The 22247-nt window shown below is 39.9% G+C and overlaps 1 protein-coding gene across 3 annotated transcripts; it reads left to right on the forward strand.

Moving 5' to 3' along the window:
• The first annotated feature begins 314 nt into the window (after window positions 1–314).
• Window positions 315–21418, forward strand: si:dkey-28a3.2 (uncharacterized). Of its 3 annotated transcripts, none has more exons than XM_059354627.1 (7): window positions 315–600; window positions 2656–6135; window positions 10165–10884; window positions 11870–11919; window positions 12002–12057; window positions 13915–14232; window positions 17787–21418. In XM_059354627.1, the coding sequence occupies exons 2-7, from the start codon at window positions 2818–2820 to the stop codon at window positions 17801–17803; spliced, it is 4479 nt and encodes a 1492-aa protein (XP_059210610.1). In that variant the 5' UTR covers window positions 315–600; window positions 2656–2817; the 3' UTR covers window positions 17804–21418. The 3 variants fall into 3 exon arrangements, with proteins under 3 accessions (XP_059210610.1, XP_059210613.1, XP_059210612.1); XM_059354630.1 differs by having other exon boundaries at window positions 10165–10869; XM_059354629.1 differs by having other exon boundaries at window positions 529–607.
• Window positions 21419–22247: the final 829 nt, after the last annotated feature.

Below are 22247 nucleotides of genomic sequence, written 5' to 3' on the forward strand. Positions count from 1 at the left end.
GCCCTTGAAAGAGAGAGAAAATGCATGCCCCCGGACCCCCCTACATGGTTTAGTTCGATGGTTTTAATTGTCAGTATAATATAATTAATTACTTTAGTCTGGATCTCCTTTTATCTGAATGCTAATCATAATCAAGGATGAGGACAAGTTCATCATACATGATCATCATAGCTTTTTGCTGCTGGTGGGGCCCATGTTGTGCAGAAGGTGCCCTTTTTTTCCCGCCCCTGCCCTCTAACGGTGTGAGTCCGCCACTGCCCCCTTGCTTTACTTTAATAAAGAGCTGTTAGCGATTGACTCGATCAAACGCTTTGGAGGCATCAATAAAACACACGAGGACAGAGTATTTCTTCTCCACGCGACATGTCTCGGTGTTTAGACGGAGGGGGCGTAGTGCTGTGTGTGTCTGTGTGTGTCCTCAGCATACAGTAAACACACACACACAGCAACATCCAGGTCCCACATCCTGGTACTTTACAGCGTTGTCAAGGCAGCCTCGTAGCACGGCTGGCTGGCGGAAAGTAGCTGCAGTGTCCTGGCAACATATCTGTCCAAAAACGTTCACAAAAACTGTCCCGGAAAGTTGTGTGTAACTAAAAGGTATCGGGTATGCATGTTTTTCTTCCACATGTTTCCAAGCGTCCTGCTTTACGGCAGTAATGTGCGGGTTTTGTGGCTTCTTTAGCCTCAGACAGGCGCCCGTCCGTGTGGACAAGAGGAGGAAGATCTGTCCATTGTGCCGCTCACAGAGACAACGACTCAGGCTCGATTTACGCGCTAATGTGCTCATTTTTTACTGCGTTTATCTTCGTATTGTTAGCTGTGCTTCAACTGGGTCGCTTGGTTGCGTTTACAATCCAAAAGAGGTAGAATAAGGAGTAAAATGGCTCTCGACAGATAGAATTAGTGATAGGGACAGGTTTAAAGGGACAGTGTCACTCTGCTCCTTCCTGCTTCCTGTAGCTTCACATTTCTACACAGGCTAGCTACACACACGGCGTGTTTATGTCACTAAGATGCTGTGGGCTGGAAATATTTAGCCGGATGTTAATATTTTAAATGCTTTATTAAAGTATTTGGCCGGATCCTACGTGTAGCTGCTGTGCCTCACGTGTAAATGTGTGTTGTGATAGATGAGATGGGCGTTAAGTACACAGCCTGGCATTGTCTTGATTTGCATGTAGGCTAATCCAGTTAAACAAGCCTACTGGGAATGGGAACATGAGTCCAAATGTGCTTTTATTAATAGGAAAGAAAGAGTAGAGGGGGTTCAGTTCAACAGCAGTGGTGGACTCACACTGTTAGAGGGCAGGGGCCAAAAAAATAAAAAGGGCACCTTCTGCACAACATGGGCCCCACCAGCAGCAAAAAGCTATGATGATCATGTATGATGAAATAGTCCTCATCCTTGATTAGGATTAGCATTAAGTTAAAAGCAGATCCAGATCAATGCAATTAAGGATACTGTACTAAACTAGTAATTAGGGGGTCCGGGAAGTAAAATGCATCAATCTTATGCACTTTGCGAGCTAAATGTGAGCAAAAACCTCACATAACATCTTTCACAGTTGCGTGATACTGTATTATAGAATCTTTATTGATATCCTACTGTGACATTTTTGTATCACTGCAGATCATTTTCTTCACTGGGATTCTTACGGGTACAGGCAGACTATTAATCTGCTTTTTGCTACGTTATCCGTTGCTGATTTTAGTACCACTGGATGTAGCTGTTCGTCAAAGCGACGCCACATAAAAGAAACGCCTCTTTTACATTCCCCTTTTGTCGGCTCCCCAAGAGAGGCACCATGGCACCAGAAGGGCACTAGAAGAACACTCATTAAGGCACATTATCAAGTTTTTTTACTCTAGAGGGCACATGATGATAATTTATTGTATGAAGGGACACTAGAGGACACCCAATCATTTTTTGCATGTGTAAAGGGCAGCCAATAAGGCACCTCCTCTCATTTTCACCACTCTAGAGGCACTTTAGCGTGCTTTTTCAACCATTTTTCAATCCCTGAGTCCGCCACTGTTCCACGCGTAAAATAACGTTTTCATAAGGGAGATGTCCTAAACCACAAATGTGAGAACACATGCGCTGAAATGTTGTGATCACATCTGAAATGTGTATCACATGTGACAGGCCTATAACATCCTGAAGTGGTCTTCTCATATCCAAAGTCCTGCATTTCAAAATATTTGAGAATCGTGGCTTTATGATGTGATGAACCTCCGTGCTTCAGTATGAATTTATTGCATCTGAAATGTGAACGTGATATTACATGTTAGATTGATGTTTTTACATGAGTAATCTTAAATTATTGTTTTTACACATTTGAAAATCACTTTTCTTTATCATGTCAATGTTACATGTAAAAAATAAATGTGCTTTTTGCAGTGGAGATTATTAATGGTGTGATGACATGTCTCACTGATTGCCTTTTTTTTTAATTGGGGTTGTATAACTGTATAATAAATGCTGCTCTCATAATGCAGCACAAGTGAAACAAGTCTTCCTAAAGGCAGAGTTGTATCAGGGCTGTGTTTCCTTTAGGTATACCTCTAGGACAGTGTTCACAAAAACCTAAGCATTGTAATCTTGTGCAACTGTAAGTAAGATGAAACTCAGACTTGTTTTCTGTCCCTCAGGACCCCTGCATACTGATGTGATGTCTGAGAGATCTGGCAGCTGCTCAGCAGAGCGAACCATCATATAAGAGGACACCATGTAAGTTAATGGAAGTGAGGATTGTGGACTGAGAGGATGAACTGAAGCAGTGTGACGGGGGAAGAGCCAACCACTACTGTTGGATGAGAACCGATGGGCTGGCCATGCCAACTGCAAAAGCAAAAGGTGGTTCAGCATCCCACCGCTACCGGCCTGCCTCAGAGTATGATGACGCCACCCTCACCCAAAAGAGACAATACTGGAGAACCAAGAAACGAGAGCAGAGGGCCCGACTGTCAGAACGAAGACGAAAGTCAACACAAGACAGCCACTTACACAAGACAGATAGCCTCTTACACCTACATGCCCCTGCAGTGGTGAATTCCACTTTATCCGACTCTTTTGCAGCATTCTCTTCTCCTTTGCAGAATAATGACAACTCAAACAAAACAGTCAATGTCTCTCCTGCATCACAGAGTGGAAATACAGTGGGGGACATCTCTGTTGAAGTCACTGAAAACCAAAAGGGGAAGTGGCTCAACACTATGAGGTTTAACAAGGATTTGCCTCAGTTGCCAGCATCATGTACCATCTCAGCCAAAGCTGCTAGGAGCAACACAGCTACAGGAAAATGCCTAACAGCCAGGGGTGCTGTGAGCAGAGCCATTACCTCACCCACTCCCAGTGGAACCCAGCTGAACAGCCAACCCTCAGTGCCTCCAGTCAGAGTGTCCAGAACTACCAATGGCAGCTCCGCTCAAACCACACCTCAGCCATGTGTGTCTATGCAGGGAGCATCAGTCCCCAAAACGCAACATAAGACACAAGTTCCATTACACATTCAGCCCAAACTCTTACCCACCAATGTGACCCCAGGTGTGATCCTCGTGTCTTCTCCACGTGTCCCAGTTTCTGTTAAAACAGAGGGCCAAACAGCGAACACAGCACCTCAAAGTGGAACAAAGAGTGCCTTGGTCACCTTGCAGAGGGCTAAAGGTGTAAGCAACTTCCAGTCTTCCCTGGAGTCAGAGGAGGAGAGAGCAGCTAAGCGCAGAGAGCAGTGGCGAATCAAGAAGCGAGAGCAGAGGGCAAAGCTGGCAGCGCAGATGGCTAAAGCCAGAGAGAGGACGCAGAGTTCGGAGATGATCTTACAGAGGCAAACAGCACAAAAAACAAGACTCGTCGGTGGCACAATTCTTCAGCATCTTCCATCTCAGACATTTTTTAAGGGAGCAGGACACAAACAGTGTCCTACTCGTGTCAAATCTTCATTTAAATCTGCCAAAAGGGAAAATGATAAACTGCAAAGTGGGGCAGCAGGTTTAGCTACAGTTAACCTACAAGCAGATCTGATGAAAGTACAAAATCCACATGTGAATAGGACAAAACATACAGCCATCACATGTGATGTCATTTCTGTAAGAAAACCAGGGGAGTCACATAGAAAGCTTCCAAGTTATGTCCATTTTTCACATGTTTCCAGAGGGATCGCACGATGTAAAACACCTAGACAGAGGTTCATCGAAGCCCAGAGGAACTGCATGAATCAAAGAAACATAAGATGTAAATCACAGTTGCTTGCATCAGTCTTTGGTACCAGAAATATCCCCCAAATCGACCCAAACGACACCCCTGAGCAGATAATAGCCAAAAGGCGAGAGTATTGGCGGATTAAAAAGCGCGAACAGCGAGCTAAGCTCTCAATGGAAGTGAAGGCTCGGTTGAAGGAGAAGGACTCTCTGATGCGGAGAATGAAACGCTACCAGAGAATCCTGGAGGAGATGAGGAGGGCCAGAGCTCTGGCCCAGTCAGCAGAAAGCACCCTTAGCCACGCCTCCGAGACCATCGGAGGGTTCATCAAAGAGGACGGGACAGTGACCATCAACATTCCCCAAGTTCCTACAGATCACAGCACAGCAGCACACAAAAGTGAAGAAGAGTGTAGTGTTGTTGCTAATAATACCCCCATCACTAAACCTCAGCATCTACCCAACACTAAACACAGAGCTCTAGCACCCATGGGTGTAGGCCAGCCCCCCCCTCCCCTCCGCCCAGCTCGGGTCAAAGTCTCTTTTCCTCTTGCTGGACAGTCCGGCAACAAGCCTCCAAGACTTGTGCAAATCAGACCAAGAACTCAATTTGAAAGCACAACTGCTCCTAATTCACACAATATAGCAACCCAAACTGTAAATCAGCTCACACTCACTCATCCTCGAACCCCTCAACATGCCATTTCTGGAGGATCGACAGCAGGGTTGAATCTTGGTGGCTGTGTCATGAAAATGGCCATCTCCAGCAGCGCAGCATCACTGTCAGCACTCACTCTGGATCCGGAGTTGACGGAGGAGGAGAGGATGGCAAAGAAGAGGGAGTACTGGAGGATAAAGAAGCGGGAGCAGCGAGCAGCTCGTGCTGCCCGGTTGAAGCTGGGTGTTTTACAAGCCAGAGCCAATGCGACCCTGCAGAGGAGGAAGGCCCTGAGGCGAGCAGCAGAGAGCAGGTCTCTCAGCAGCCATACAGGAAATGCACAAGCTCTCCTCAACAACAGCGTGCCAGTTACACCACATGCAAATGAGATCAAACAAGAGAGTGAGTCTGTGCCAGCAGTTGACCTAAATTCTCAACCGCAACAAGCCATCTGTCCAGATATGAAACCCCCAGCCTCCCCTCCACCACCTCCAGAGCCTCCGGCTGAGCCTCCAGAGCCTGACCCAGCCCTGAACGCAGACAGCCAAGCTACCACTCTGCTAGCCGTGGCCTCCATGAAGAAGCTCCTGGAAGAATCCCTTAGCACCGTGACAGAGTGTAGCAGTGAGCAGACTGGGGTTAAAATAGAGTCAACGGAGGAATTCTCCGAGCAAGAGAATAGCCCACATTTACCTCAGAATGAGGTGGCTCCTATTGCTGCTGACCTGACCTTAGAAATAAAAAGCTTGCAGCCAGATACAGATGATTCAGTACAGGCTGCTTCACTAAGCCCCCCTCCCATGGACTCATCCCAAAGTAGCCAGACACTGTCACCTCTTCCTGCCTCCAGCAAGGTAGTCCAGCGTCCCACCTGTGAGCACTCATCCCAAACCCTTTCCAACTTTATAGTAAACCCCTCCATGGAGGCCTCTGACAGCCCAGCTTCACCACGCAGAGCTCAGAGGCTTCACACCAACAAGGGGGACCATCAGAGCTGTTGTTCCACAGAGCCACCAAAGCTGCACCACTTACCCATGCATCCACTACAGCCACAGCAACAAGAGTGTCAGGCACAAGAACAATGCCAAGACAGCAACACAGCACCAGGAGAAGGAAATGCGAGTGTGGTGAGCGAACACAGCGGCTCCATCAGCCTGCAGAGGAAGAGGGAGTACTGGAAGCTGATGAAGAGGCAGCAGAGGGCCAGGTTACGGGCCAGGCAGAGAGAGAGACTGGGAGAATGCAGCAGCCGGCTTTTCCACAAAAACATTCAGGTGATGTGACACATGGGAATCATGTTCATTTTGTACCATCCACTACATGTAGATAAATATATCTCCTTTATTTAACCAGGTAAAAGTCTCGTTGAGATTTAAAAAAAATCTCTTTTCCAAGAGAGACCTGACCAAGAAAGCAGCATAAAAAGAGACGAGAAGTTACAACATTTAAACACAGTGATCATAAACAATTAAATACAATTAAATCCTGCATCACAACAACAGTGAAGGAGCCTCAGTAGAGACTTATAAGGAGCATTCACACTGACCAAGGGAAATTATTTTTTTATCCTTTAGAATCGATTTAAATTCACGGATTGTGATCAACTCAGACAATTTCAATTCCTTTTGCAGATTGTTCCATGATAAAGGGGCGTAACTAAAGTCTTTCTTACCTAATCGGTTCTCACTCTTGGCTCCAGCATCTGTACAATGATTTGCGAGCGAAAACCATGTTTAGTTTTGTTTCGAGACGTGTGTACACAGGTAAGAGGGAAGCAGCCCAAGAATACATTTATAGATAAAAACTAACCAATGAGAGCCTGCCAACATACAAAGATGGCATTTCAGCCGTGGCATATGTGAATACATCAGTGAAGGTCATTGATCCAACTGTCTGAAGAAGTTAGTAGTCTTTCTCTAACCATAACCAAGTGATTTTTGATAACACTGTAATCACTGGCCTCCAGTGTGTATTTTGTGATGACAGGGTCTACCCATATATCTACTTAGACCAGTGTAATGTTGTAATAAAGACCAGTTCCCAATGCATTGAGTTGATATGGACCAAATAGCCAACATTGTTAAAAGTAGCTTAAAATTTGCCCCTGCTTAATAGGCTTAAATTTTCCAAAATCGTTGTTACTTATAACAATGTTTTTAATAATTGCTATGTTAGTCAGCCTTTAAAAAGACAGAAATTCTGTTCAGTAGTAGTTACTCATATTGTTCAGGCAATGAACTGAAAACCCACTGGCAACTTGGCAAGCCACAATTTCGACTAGGTATGGATATGAACAACAGCATTTAGTTTGGTGGGTTGATAATCTGGCGCTTCCTAAAATGAAGGTAACTCCCAAGAAAAAAGTTTTTGATTATGTTCCCTTAGATGCTTTATACACCTATTGTTTTAGGCCAAAGCATTGGGTGACTAGATTTATTGAAGCGGAGTTGTATGAGGAAGTCATCCATAATCAGTGTATTACTGTAGATGGCAGTCAGTATGCCCCTAGTTTGGAGAAGCAGCCTGTGGATAGGGGGACAACAACATGTAACTATGGCGACAAGCAGCAGTGAACGGCCCTCGCACCCAACGCACGACGGACGCTGGCAGGCACTGCGGTGGTTTCAGACATTGAAAATGTAAATCGGATGAAGTTAGTGGTATGAGGCTGATTTCCTGTTGTCAGAAGGGGGCGCTATGACTTTGACTGCATGTTGAGATAGGGATGTGTTCAGGCATGGACCCTTGTGAATCATAGCACATTTGGGGCAGATAAAGACAATGTATGGTGAAGTTACAACTACAGCAGCATGCAATAAAAAGACAAAAGCTTCACGATCTAGCATCATGGAGGGGTTAAGTCTCTGCTGACCTGATTTGAGGTGGATCTGTTCAACCAGTACGGAGCAGGACATCACAGTATAAAACATGTCACTTCCTGTTGCCAGCAGGAGGCGCTATGACTAGGATTCAAAATGGTCCCGCAGATTCACGTGGGATTTATCAAACGATCGTATCTCTCCAATCACAGCGTGAGAATGATCGGCTGTTGATAAATGTGGTGGCTGGAAACGAGCGTCATTTAAATGTCACACCCTAATATATATATATATATATATATATATATACCTGATTCAGAAGACTCGCCTCCAGAGTTTACGACCGGAAGGACGCAAATTCGACCAAAAAGAGTATTCCCCTCCCCCCCAAAGTCAACTTTATTAGCAAAGTGCACCGTTACAATTAACAATAGGGGCAATATAGACAAATTACAGAAATACACAGCGACAGAGGTTTATGAAATAAAAGTACTGATAGTTATAAACTCAAACAAGTTCAGTGAATATTTTACATTTGGAGCACGGACTTTAAAGTTTTCACAACTTTTTGGTTGAAGGAGGTAAACAATGTTTTAAAGTAAGTTTTAATTAAAAAAGAAGAGGAATCTCTCAGTCAGAAAGTGAAACGCTGACGTCCAACAGCAGCAACACAACAAACTGGTTTTGTTTGGCGGCATAAAAAGTGAAAAGGAAGGAAATCAGTGGTGCTGTCAGCAGAGTAGTAGCGGACTATTAAACTCCCGGCGAGGTTTGAGTAATTACATCGTGATATATAAAGCCTAATAATCTATATAATATCCAAATATTGCTATTATTATGATCGAGATATATTATTGACCTCTTTACATTTACTAATAATGATGTCCTAGTCAGAGGAGCGTGTGGCAGCGCTGATTGGAAATGTTTCTATTTGGGCACCACCGCTGGTGAAGGAGACGCTGACGCTCCGGTGTCCAGCTGGATAACAGTAAACAGCAGAAGATTTAACATTTAAGAGACATTTAATATCCTCGGCTAGTATTCTGGTTAAAGAATTTCACGATCGCAGGGTGTATTTATTTTAAATGATGTTTTAATGATAAATGATGTAGTCTAAACATGTTTTGCTTTGTCACCAGTTTTATCAGCTCCAGGCATCGATACTATAGTCTAAGATCAATTCTCAGACTCAGACGTGTCTACCAGCTGTGTCTACCAGCCCAAGCACCTCATTTTTTTCTCAAATTGATAAAATCAGAAAAAGAAAAAAAATGGTCCAGCTTAAGTTGTACATGAAATGTAGAATATTTCCACTGCTTTACCTTGCGGCAGACAGCCCTGTTTAAGTTTCCGCAGCGGGGGAACTGAAGCCAGACTCCAACAAAACAGTCATTGGGGTGGCTGTGGCTCAGTTGGTAGAGTTGGTTGGCCCCAACCGAAGGGTTGGTGGTTCGATCCCTGACCGTCGCAGCCTACATGTCGAAGTGTCCTTGAGCAAGATACTGAACCCCAAATTGCCGCGTTCGATGCTGCGTTCATCGGTGTGTGAATGAATTCCCAATGGTGGCAGGTGGCACCGTTTAGGGAAGCCTCTGCCACCAGTATGAATGTGTGTGTGAAAGGGTGAATGAGCGCAGTCTGTAGTGTTAAGAGCTTGGAGTGGTCGCAAAGCAACTAGAAAAGCGCTATGTAAGTGCAGGTCCATTTACCATTTTATGACACACACATGGGGGTTGCTGTCTCCTGCTGGCTCCATCATTAGCTTGTTTGCATCTTTGGTGTCACAGAAGAACATAAACAACCCGACCATGGCATTGGTGGACCAGCCATTCCTGTGTTCTGTTTGGTAAAATTACGTTTTTTGTCAAAGTAGGCTGGTGGCTTTGTAGAGAACATAGATACCAGCTTCATTCAACAGGACTTTCTGAGGGTCCGGAAAAGCTAGAAAATAGATTTGCATAAATAAGGCATACTATTTGCATTTTGCTGCTGCTGCTGTCCACAGCAGAGCAGTATATTTCTTTAAGCTTCCGTGTCAGCACTCCTTCCTGCTTCTCCACGCTCGGAGCATGCTGACTGCATTCTACTGTAGCTGATCCACTGGCTATGGATGAGAAGTACCTCATACAACCCCACTTCAAAAAATAAAAGCTGTCTAAAGTAAACCACCAAGACCTTCTGACCCATGATAGATAATCAAGCCTGATTTTACTGAAGTCATGTCATCAGATATCAGTGCCTGTTGGTAAGCATAAAGAGTTTAAGGTTTGCATGCATGGCCAGCGCCCTCTCCAGCTGAAACCCGAGTCATTATACCACCAACCTCTGTCAGGCATTTGACACTTGAACAGCAAAAATAGAGAGGAGTGTGAGAGGGGCCTACTTAAAGCGAGGGGCACACACATATGTGCCTGTTTCAGAAAGTTTATGATTTAGTTGCTGTATTTACTCTGAAAAACATTTTTGTCCCCGTTTCTTTTTTAGGCTCCAGGTCTCGTTCTTGTCAAATCTGTTAAGGGTGTGAATCCGCCAGCAAAAGCAGCACTCCAGCACAAGCCATTCGTTGCTTCTCTGACTGCAGGGAGCACCATTCCCTCTGTGCTGGTCGTCAGCCCCACAACCTGTAATACTGAACATTCACCTGACACACTCCAAGTCAAACTGCCCGTCAGCAGTGTCTCCTGTCAACCCAGGAGCCAGCAGAACCACCTCAACGTTGGGCCTTCACAGACCGTGTCTGACTATCAAGGAGCTCTCGAGAACCAGCAGCAAGCCATGCCAGCTCTACACAAGTGGATGTCTCCAGGCTCAGATGTAGACTCAACCCCCTCCCTCCCTACTCTCAAGCCCCCAGACAACCCACTGTCCAGCATCAACCTGCAGCCAATTGAACCCCCCCAAACTCCAAATTCCCCGCCCAGCCCAATAAAAAACCCTTGTTCTCCGCTTCAGAGTCCCACACATATCATACACTCTCCTATCAAGCTGGGGCCTGTAACCACCATGGTTCCACCAAAGCCCATCCCAGGAGAGTCTGAGGAAGACTTTCTGAAGAGGAAGCGGGAGTACTGGAGGGTAAAAAAGAAGGAGCAGAGAGCCAGGAAGGCCATCCGGGGAGGGGGAACCACCCCAAGGAGAGCCTCCAACAACCCCAGGCCCATCCTGCCTGCCCAGGACCTCCAGTCACAGGTCAGCACGCCACAGGTAAACCCTGTTTATGTCTTTTGTAGAATTATTATGTTCTTATTCAATAGGTTTCATCCTTTTTTTTTTTTTTTCAAAAATATTTTTATTGAAAAATACAATAAGAAATTTCCAATTACAGGAATACAATTATCCTTTTCTTATTTTATATACAAAATTGTAGAGGAAAAATAATTAAATGAATTAATTTAATTAATAAAATTAAAAATTACAGAGTGCACTGTAAAATTAGGGAAACACTTAGTAACAAAACTGCAAGTTTGAAAATAGCGAAATAGATGATTAAAAGGGAGGCCGTAGCGAGACGACAAATTGGCAAAGCTATCCAATACACCACCTACATACAAATGTTTGAATTGTGTAATACCCTTGTCACGCCATATTGAAAATGTTGGGTCTGAAAGTGATGGATGAAATAAATGGTTGTTATTTATAGGACTTGAGGAAGATGCAGCTACAAATTTAAAATGCCGCCTAAATTGAAACCAGATTTTAAGTGTGTTAAGAACGACTTGATTCTCAATATATAAAGAGGGTTTTGTAGGTAAAGATGAATAAAGTAAAGCAGGTATGGAAGATCTCTTACAAAATGATAGTTCCAATTTACACCAAGAGGGTCCAGAAGATTTTAACCAGTAGCAAAGTTTATGGATGTGAGCAGCCAAATAATAGGCTTGGAAATTAGGTAATGCAAGTCCTCCGCTAAGTCTGCATCTCTGCAGTAAAGATTACGAACTCTAGGTGGCTTCCCGCCCCAAATAAAAGAACTAATTATCTTGTCCAGTGAGTCAAAAAAATGTTTAGGTAGAAAAAGAGGAATTGACTGGAATAAATAGGTTTCATTCTAACTGAAAAGTGAAAGGTAATTGTACCACGGTCACACAGTTTTATTCAAATATGATGGACTTATCAGCTGGTTTATTACAGTATTTATTATTTGCTCAAACCTTGAATTTTCATATTTTTGTCTGTCTCCTCCCTGTAGGATTCTGATCAGAGGGTGAGCACCTCTGAGGACTCAGAACATCTAATCAGGTGGGAATTTTATATTACTGATGTCAAATCAGTGTTGTAATCAGCCTGGTGAGGAATAATAATGATTGTCTCTGTTTTACAGCAATTCCGAGGACACGGGCTCCTTTCCATTTGAAAATTTGACTGCACCAGTGGAAGGTAAAGTATCACCTGTGTCACTGTTAACGCTCTGGAGTCTCCAAAAGCTCCAATCCAGACTTCTTGACTCCATCCAGACTAGAAAACAAAGCAGCGTGGAGCCCTACTGTAAATTTACCTCTAAAGTTCTGGCTGTAAACTCCATGAGGCCAGTTTCACTTTGATGATGATATACCAAGTAAAACTGGAGACAAGCTCAAATATATTTAGTATAAAATGATAGAACTGGATGGAACCCTCTTATATGTTAGATTTGACACCTTTGTTCACATTTTCAACATTTAAAATTCTTTATTGTGCATGATAGTGTTTTGAAAGTAAAAAATAGATTCAAAATCACATTTTATGTTGGACTAAAGGACTAAAAAAGACACAAAAGACCAGAAAAAGAGACAAAATGACCAAAAAAAGACACAAAAAGAGACGATATACTAAAAAAAGAGACACGATGAACAAAAAAAGACACAAAATGAGAAGACAAAATGACCAAAAAAAAACACAGAAGAAGACACAAAATGACTAAAAAAGACACAAAATGACACAAAAAAGATTTAAAAAAGAGACAGAATGACTAAAAACGGACACAAAGAGACAAAATGACAAAAAAAAGACACAAAATGACTAAAAAAATACAAAATGAACAAAAAAAATGAGAAGACAAAATGACCAAAAAAAACACAGAAGAAGACACTAAATGACTAAAAGAGACACAAAATGACCAAAAAAAAGATACGAAAGACGCAAAATGACCAAAAAAAGACACAAAATAACTAAAAAGGACAACAAAAGACACAAAATGACCAGAAAAAGAGACAAAATGACTTATAAAAAGACACAAAAAGAGACAAAATGACTAAAAAAGAGACAAAATGACCAAAAATAGACACAAAATGAACAAAAAAAGACACAACATGAGAAGACAAAATGACCAAAAGAAAACACAGAAGAAGACACAAAATGAATGAAAAAGACTCAAAATGACACAAAAAAGATTTAAAAAAGACATAAAATGACTAAAAAAAGACACAAAATGATTAAAAAAAGACACAAAATGATTAAAAAAAGACACAAAATGACTAAAAAAAGACACAAAATGACTAAAAAAAGACACAAAATGAGAAGACAAAATGACCAAAAAAAACACAGAAGAAGACACTAAATGACTAAAAGAGACACAAAATGACCAGAAAAAAGATACGAAAGACACAAAATGACCAAAAAAAGACACAAAATAACTAAAAAAGACAACAAAATGACCCAAAAAGACACAAAAGGAATAAAAAAAGACACAAAATGACCAAAAAAGACACAAAATGACTAAAAAAAGACACAAAATTACCAAAAAAATAAAAATGACTAAAAAAAGACACAAAATTACCACAAAAAAAAGACACAAAATGAGAAGACAAAATGACCAAAAAAAACACAGAAGACACTAAATGACTAAAAGAGACACAAAATGACCAAAAAAAAGATACGAAAGACATAAAATGACCAAAAAAGACACAAAATAACTAAAAAAGACAACAAAATGACCAAAAAAGACACGAAAGGAATAAAAAAAGACACAAAATGACCAAAAAAAGACACAAAATGACTAAAAAAAGACACAAAATGACCAAAAAAATCAAAATGACTAAAAAAAGACACAAAATTACCCAAAAAAAAGACACAAAATGAACATAAAAGAAACAAAATGAGAATACAAAATGACAAAAATGCACTTACAAAGACACAGAAAGACATGAAAAGGATTAAAAAAATGGACAAAATAGCCCAAGACTCCATAGAGTTAACCAAAATGAATGCACATTCAAATGGAGAAATGGGCACAAAATGTTTGCTCTTTCTCCTCAGATGAGGGAGAGCTTCTGTTCACTGACTATGAGAATAATAATGGCGAGGAAGATCCTGTCTCTGATGCCGTGTGGAGGAACCGCTACCTCATGGACTATGATCCACTCAACCAGCTGCTGGTGTGCATGGTGTGTGGGGAGCTGCAGTACTCCCACAGCCTGGAGGGGGTGAGGGCCCACATCGACGAGGCCCACCCAGACACCCTGACCCTGGAGCCCAGGGAGCAACAGCAAATACTGGAAGCCTGGGACGAGCAGGTGTCCCAGCGAGAACGCTTCTTCACCAGCCAGCTCCAGCAGCACAGCGGGGCCCTGGCAGGTACGCTATGACTGCAGAGAAAACACATGTACAAAGGGAAGGGTGGCTGTTTAACTGCTTTTTAATAGTGCCTGTTTGGAATTTCTTGGCCATTAGTTTTGCCGCTTGCAGTATCCTCAAGAACCGCTCATCCAAAAAACTTGCAATATACCTCCCATGACATAGTGTCAAGGCAAGGTTATAATAGTTTTGGATTTTTCATTAGTTTTAGTTTTAATTTCATTGTTTTAATTATTTTGTAGAGTGAGTTTGCTAGATTCTAGATTTATTTTTGGGAAACTGCTTAGTTTTAGTTTAGTTTTTATTAGTTTTAGTTTTTCTGTAATGGGTAATTTGTTGGGTGCCAGATTCAAAAAAGTCACAATAAATGTTTCCTTTGTTTCCTTTGTCTGATCCATCTCAGCCCCAATAAGTTTAAGTCATATAACCAGATAGATTAAATAGATTTCATATCAACCAAAAAGGTTTACGTATGAAAAAAGTTGACAAAGACGAAAACGAAGGACATTTTCACTCTAATTTTAGTTAGTTTTAGTTAGTTTGGTAACCACACAATACCGTTTCAGTTAGTTATCGTTTTTTTAAAAACTGTTTTTTTTTTTTATTTCAGTTAACGAAAATGTTTTTTCAATTATAGTTTTCCTTATTTCATTAGATTTCGGTAACTATAATAACCTTGTTTCAAAAGCGCATTTTTCACGCTCAACCTTAAGAGTGTAACTATTGTTTGTACACAGTGTATTTTAGCCTTACCGTAAGAGCTGAGCTGGATCAAATAAAAATACACAATCTTGCCAAAATTTATGCCAAATGCATGAACACAGCCAAAACTAATAACAAATGAAGAATGAAAAGCGTGTAAAATGCGCCCAACCTGCCCTAAACCAGGAAGTAAGTTAGCATGTTAGCACCCTGGGGTTTTTCCTTCAAACTCAATGAGGATTGTGAATGGGTCTGTGGTTAGATGCCTGAAATAAGGTCTGTGGTTAACATAAGCTGAAGAGACGTTCGCGTTTTGTTGTACAACATAAAATACGTTAGTAAATACCCCCACTTGTGAATATTTTACATGTCCTAACTAACACGGATGCTAACACGTGGCTAAATGAGACTACGGTGGTTGTCAGGGATGGGACATTAAACGTCATCATGTCAGACACTAACAGGAACTCTCTCACTAGTCCACCTCACAGCCCTCTCACAGCTCACAGCTCTTACAAACTCTTGTAGATTGTAAATTATGTTCATAAACAATTTATTAGGCCACGGTTGTGCTAACCTGTCAAAATAACTGGTTAGCTTGTTGGAGAGCGTCTGAAGCAAAACGGTATTGACGGACAAATCATGTGACCGATATGTGGTTCACTATAGCATAACATAACAGCTTTTTACTTTTGTCGCCTGCATTAATGCTTTAAACATCATGAAAGACATGCTACAAAGCTTCAACAATCCAAAATCAATGTAAAAATCCCATAGGCCAATTCTCAATAGACTCCATGGAGATGCTGCTTCCGGGTTTGCCTACAAAAACATGTTATTGTGTTTGAAAAAGCACACTGTATGTCATTCACCAAGCTTATTTCTTCCGTGTTTTTTTTCGGTCGACCACTCCTCCTGTAGTTTTGGTCACACATACACTAAAAGGTATCAAATCGACCGGCTCGTCCATGACAAGTGTGCTATGACTTTTCTAAGGGTTTTCGGCAAAGAAACATTTGTCAAAAAATAAATTTGGAAACGGCGCTCGAGGCTTCAGATGCCACTCTAGAGAAATAATTTCTCCATAGAAACGTAGGAAAGTTTGTCTTCTCCCTAACATTGGTGTGATAAAGGTGTCAGAGTTATGGTTTGGGCGTAGGACCACAGATGATCCACCAACACCACCCACAGCCCCATAGACCACCATGGTAAAAAGGAGGGAACATTTCTGGAGGAAAAATTTCTGATCGCTCTAAAAAAACAAATTCTTCATTTTTCTTCACAAAACACATATGTAGACGTTCAGGAAGAACTCAGGATGCTCAAAGTGAAGTCGGATCAATGATAGGAGCTACGGTTTGGACAAAAATGCTCTCTGTTCGAGGAGAACTTTCCGCTGTTTTTCCTTTCTTTCTCAGTGGCGTCAAATGTCACAGGAGCAGCTGCGTTTGATTGCTCTGCTCTGATTGGTGGCCGCCACCTGGCCCTGGTTGCTTGGCTACCCACTGTCAATAATACAGTTTGAATGGCGGCCATTTTATCCTTCTCCCTCACAGACAGAGAGACATAGAGACAGACATGTTGAAAGCTTGATCTGTCACATCCCTAAGCAACGGTAGAGATGTCAATATTGTATGTCTGAGAGTCACGGGCCAGAGTCAAGCACACTCAAAATTTCTGTAGAAATTTTCTAGTTTTGTTTGCTCTCTAGTCCTGTAACAAAAACATTTGTTACAATGTAACGTCTTCGGTCCCTCTGGTCTCCCTTTCTTCATCCGTTCATGAATGTACTATCCTGCCCTACAAAGCCTAACTGCAGTAGCTACATTTTTGGTCGAAATTGAGTTATAACTAAAAATGAACTCCTTGATGTCTGTTTTATCTTGTGACAAAGTTTTAGATTTCAGTTTTACTTTATTTCAGAGAAATAATGATATAAAAACCACAAAATCCAATACTTTGCAGTAATTGCACTTACCACAGTCTGCTTTGGATATATATATATATATATATATATATATATATATATATATATATATATATATATAATATATATATATTATATATATATAAATAATCGATTTATATATATATATATAAATATATATATATTATATATATATATATATTATATATATATAAATAATCGTTTAAATAATCGATTAGATCGATTAAATCGATTAGATTAGTCGATAATGAAAATAATTGGTAGTTGCAGCCCTATATATATATATGTATGTATGTATGTATGTATGTATGTATGTATGTATATGTGTATATATGTATGTATATATATATATATGTATATATGTGTGTGCGTGTGTGTGTATATATGTATATATATGTGTATATATATGTATGTATGTATGTATGTATATATATGTGTGTGTATATGTATATATGTATATATATGTGTGTGTATATATATATATGATGAATATGTAATGTTATTTATTTATATGAAAGATAAATAAATAAAATTGGAGAAGTGAATAAATTATAGAATTAATACAAAGATACAATGGCAAATTTGTTACATTTCATCAATAAATGATTGCCTACATCTTTATTTTTTTTATATTTGGTCCATTTAATGGCATATCCTTTTGTTCATTAAGATATTTATTGACTGATTTAGATTTTGGCAGCTTCCATTCTCCATACAGTGATTCCCTGTCCTCAAAGAGTAATAACTCTGCCTCAGCCTGTTTCTGAAGATTCAAGTATATTTAAAAAAACCTTAATTAAGTATAATGGTTAAGCTGTATAGCAGAATGAATAGTATGCTGTTTGTTCACTCAAGACTTTAACATTTTTCTTCATTTTCCAAACGTGTTGGTGTTGTTTTGCAGAAGCACACGGGGACTGAAGAGCAGAGGACATGACTGCTGGAGACAACTGAAGATTACGGACCAGGAGAGAAACCCACACTTTGTCTTATTTATTTATTGTAATTATCATTTTGTGTACCTTCATAGAGAGAATGCTGTATAGGGAACATTCACCCCAAAAAGCAGCTTTACCTCATTTCTTTTTACTTAGAAGCTATGACAGCTGAGTTTTTGTGATAATGTTTAAAATATTTAAAAGAAAAGTCATTCTTGGAAGTGGTCTTTGTACTAAGCTAGGATAAAACATCCTGGACCTATCTCTGTAATGAATACACTGATAAAACTTATATCAAAATCATTTCATATTCTTTACATGCTCTACTTCCTAAAATCTTCAATTATTCCTTTAGGTTTGGTTGCAACCACCCTCCCTTTCTCTAGTAACCAGTACTGCCCTACAAAGTCTAACTGCAGTAACTGCATTTTTGATCAAAATTTAGTTATAACTAAAAAATTAACCTCTGATGTCTGTTTTATCTTGTGACAAAGTTTTAGATTTCAATTGTGCTGTATTTCAGAGAAATAATGATATAAAAATTGCAGTAACTACAAAATCCAACTTAAAACCAAAGCAGACCACAGTAAGTTGTAGCCTTGTATTTCTTCATTCTGTTGAATAGTGAAGACAAGAATAATAGAAATTAGTTGATTTAATAGGGAAATTATTATTATCTAGATTGTGATTAAGTAAAAAGTGTGATTAAATTACATTGGACACAGATCTTTGAATAGAGTTGTTAAACACTTAAATACATTTATAACAAAATCAATTTGAAAATGTTTATTCACTGAAAACAAAATATAAAAGCATAAAGAAGACAACAGCATTGTAGTTACTGCACTCTGTTTATCATTACTATTAAAACCTTTTACAGCAAGATAAAAGATAGAAATAATGTAAATTAGAAGTTTATTTGAAAGGGAAATTATTATCTAGATAGTGATGAAGTAAAAAAAGTGAGATAAAATTATATTAAGACTAAAATAACATTTCTTTTATCATATTAAGTCTAAAATACACAAATTGAATAGACACAAATACACAAATAATAATAAAAAATTTAATAGAGTTGTTAAACACTTATACCCAAATCAATTGGAAAATGTTTAGTCACTGAAAACAAATGATAAAAGCTGAAAGAAGACAACATTGTAGTTACTGCACTTTGTTTCATTGCATTACTATTAGAACCTTTTACAGCAAAACCAGAGTGCAGTAACTACATTTCGGGGGTCAAAGGTCAAATAAATCATCATGATTTTTTAGTATAAAAATGACATCATCAATTCATGTAGAAATAAGTGTCATATCACTTACCTATCTTTAACCCATTTGGCTGGCCAGTTAGAAAACGTTAAAAAAACTTTAAAGCAGTTTTTCCCCAGTTTGACCTTTGTGTAGTTACTGCAGTTAGACCTTGTAGAGCGGTGTTGTGAAACCTATGGTGGCCTTCATGTGAGGTCAAAATGTGAGAGCCCTCTCCAGCCACTGGTTTGTCCGTTCTGAGTTCCAGTAAAAACATGAAAGACTCTCTCTGTCACTACCTGATCTGATACACCTCTCAACAAAGCTATGAAGGAAGCTAACTAGTTTGCTAACTAGCTAAGTTAGCATCTACCTTGGAGCCAACAAAAAGTCACAGTTAAACTAGGATAAGTTAGCTAGTTAGCAAACTAGGCTGTTATATACTATTATCATATGGTACCTCACTAGACTAGACTGCATCCAGAAGACATTAAAACCTGTTTTTATCAATAACATTGTCTGTCAAAGGTCGGTCCTTGTCTGATGATGGAAGTAGCCAACGAGGGAGCCATCTTGTTTCCTTTCCATCTCTGTTGATAGGCTTATTTTAGCATTTTGGGAGGACAACAGATATCTGCGATATCATCAAAATATAACCTGCTGCTACATAATATGTAAAAAGTAATGTGTTGATTTCTCATAAGGTTTGCAGAAGTTACTGTGTGTAACTAAATACCAGTGTTAAGGCCTGGTCACACCACAATGTGGCACAGCTAAATTATGATTTAAATATTGACTGAATTGTATAAGAACAATAGCACAAGTAGAAAAAGGTCATAAAGTAAGCAATTTGAGTAAATTATGTCAGTTACACAATCTCTGAAGTGTGTTAGCATTAGCCTATTGGCTAAAGGTAAAACCAGACCACGACTTAAGAACAGGTGGAAAAGTAATGACGCATTTCAGCTGACTTTTTTTTTTTACAGCAAGAAACTGACAGCGGTCATAGTAATTGAAAAACTAACCTGCCATAAATATGTTTGTTTTTTTTCATGTTTCCACGGATGAAAACAAAGAGTAATTGTTGTAAAGGAAAAAAATATTTAGATCACACATGACACATTTTTTCCTCACTCGTCTCTCAGGACTTCCGCAGAATTGAGCGTGAAGTGTTGGTTTTATTGCTGCTGCGTCCAGCTTTTATTTTCTAAGCGGAAGTTTGTAAAATATATTTTTTCCACAGTCAGTCTCACTTTAAAGCCAGACTAATAAACCACCACACTTTTGGAGCAAACAAAATCAGCGTTAAGCAAATATTAATATGTGGGACATATTAATGGTTTAATTTATGCTTACATTGCTGAACAACTCAAATAATATGTACAAGTACAATGGTGTAAAAAGAACCACATCTAAGCTGAAAACACTGAAACATTAATATCTGATAGGTGTGATGCATGACATAAATTTAGATTTTATCCCAAGACAGCCAGCTATAAGAAAAGAAACACACACACATAAACACACACACACATACAAACATTTCTGCTCTCTAATTTGGTGGAGCTGACCATTGCTACCAGTTTTGTATAGTGTTTTCTGCACTTCCGGCAGGCTGCATTCAGGTCCAAGACTGCTCTAGACGGCTGTTAGTTATTGGATTGTTGCATGGGTGTTTGGAACTGTTTTTTATGTGATACTGCACCATGCTGTTCTTCAAACCCTGAACCTTATACATGTTCCTTGATGATAACGTTTTGTATTGAGACAACTTTTTTATGACTTTCTCAACTCTAAAAAAAACCCTCCTGCAGTTCATATCAGCATCTCCATCTCACCAACCTTCTGCACTGTAAATACACAAAATACTCAAGTGGTTTTGAGATGCCAAATGTTTCTTTAACTGTGCTGTTTCACATGTTTTGAGCAATTGTATTAATAATTTATTGAATCTCCTCTTCTATGATTATTGAGGATGCATCATTCATATCCGTAGAGAGTTCCACATTAGAGACATTTTTCATTTGTGAGTATTGAGGACCCAAAGGCTTTCCTGCATGAGTAGTCAAAGGATGAACACTTGTATATCACATATAAACTCTGGAATGCATCCCCATGATTTTGTATGATTTTCATTAATGCTGAAACAATGTTCTGTTTGAGCACAAAGCTGTATAGGTCGCTCATGCTTGGAGAAACTGCCTGCACAGCTGCAACACAGTGTAAATAGCTGGGAGCGACCAAGCTACTTTACCTTCTGAGAATGTAATTCTGACTTGATGACTTGTTTACCAGTTCAAAGGGAATGTTTAAATGCCTTTTCAGTAATAAACCTTTTCTACCTTTATGCTCTGACCTTGTGTTTCCGATAGTACCTTCAATTTTTTCCGGTTGACAAGTCCAAAAGAAGCAACTGAACAAAATAAAATAAAAAAAACGGAGGCATCATAAGATGCCTATAAGAGAATGGGTTATTACAAGAGAGTTGACTTCAGGGAACGCTCACGTTTATTTTCCCAGTCAGGAATCACATTTTGTGATTATTCTGACACCACATAAATGTCTTGCCATGTTAACAAAAGTCAGAATGAATTGGTGTTGTGAAGGAAATTTGGTGTTTCCTGCATGGTGGGACATGAGGTAGGCGGCGACCTACTTGATATTCAAGACACAAGGCATTGTGGGAACTGACTCTGTGAACTTAACAATGATAACACCATGAGAAAGGGGAACATGGAGACCAGTGGGCTCTGTCCTGATGTGATGTATAGGGCAGGAAGATAGGGCCACATTGAGTCTTGCTGAAGAATCAATGTTGGGAAATACAACAGATATAAGTCGAGCGGTGTACGGGACTTTGTTGTACTCTAAAAGAGCCATTCGGAATTGTGCGGTGTATGGAATACGAATGTGCTAATAAAACTTGCTGAACAGAGTATAAAGTGCTTTGTGTTTAGCCAGCTCACCCATTAACTTAGTGCAGTTGTTAAAATTGCCACGACAGTGTATTGTACCTGTGATTCGGATCTTGTTTGGCCCATGCTACGCTGTTTCAGGAAAAAGGGCTAAGTAGATTTTCCGTTATCTGTGGCGAGAAATCAAGCCCTAATGAGTTCGGAACATTAGAACAACAAAAGGCTGGCCTTTTCCATGAGAGGAACAGGTCAGCTCAACTC

Source organism: Centropristis striata, chromosome 17 (assembly GCF_030273125.1).
Source record: "Centropristis striata isolate RG_2023a ecotype Rhode Island chromosome 17, C.striata_1.0, whole genome shotgun sequence".
NCBI lineage: Eukaryota > Metazoa > Chordata > Actinopteri > Perciformes > Serranidae > Centropristis > Centropristis striata.

What these genes read in the sequence shown, in the direction of transcription:
- si:dkey-28a3.2 (XM_059354627.1), top strand. Translation starts at nt 2,818, where the DNA reads ATGAGAACCGATGGGCTGGCCATGCCAACTGCAAAAGCAAAAGGTGGT. An exon ending in TTTTCCACAAAAACATTCAG is followed by an intron (nt 6,136 to 10,164) that starts GTGATGTGACAC and finishes TTTCTTTTTTAG; the next exon opens with GCTCCAGGTCTCGTTCTTGT. An exon ending in CACAGGTCAGCACGCCACAG is followed by an intron (nt 10,885 to 11,869) that starts GTAAACCCTGTT and finishes TCCTCCCTGTAG; the next exon opens with GATTCTGATCAGAGGGTGAG.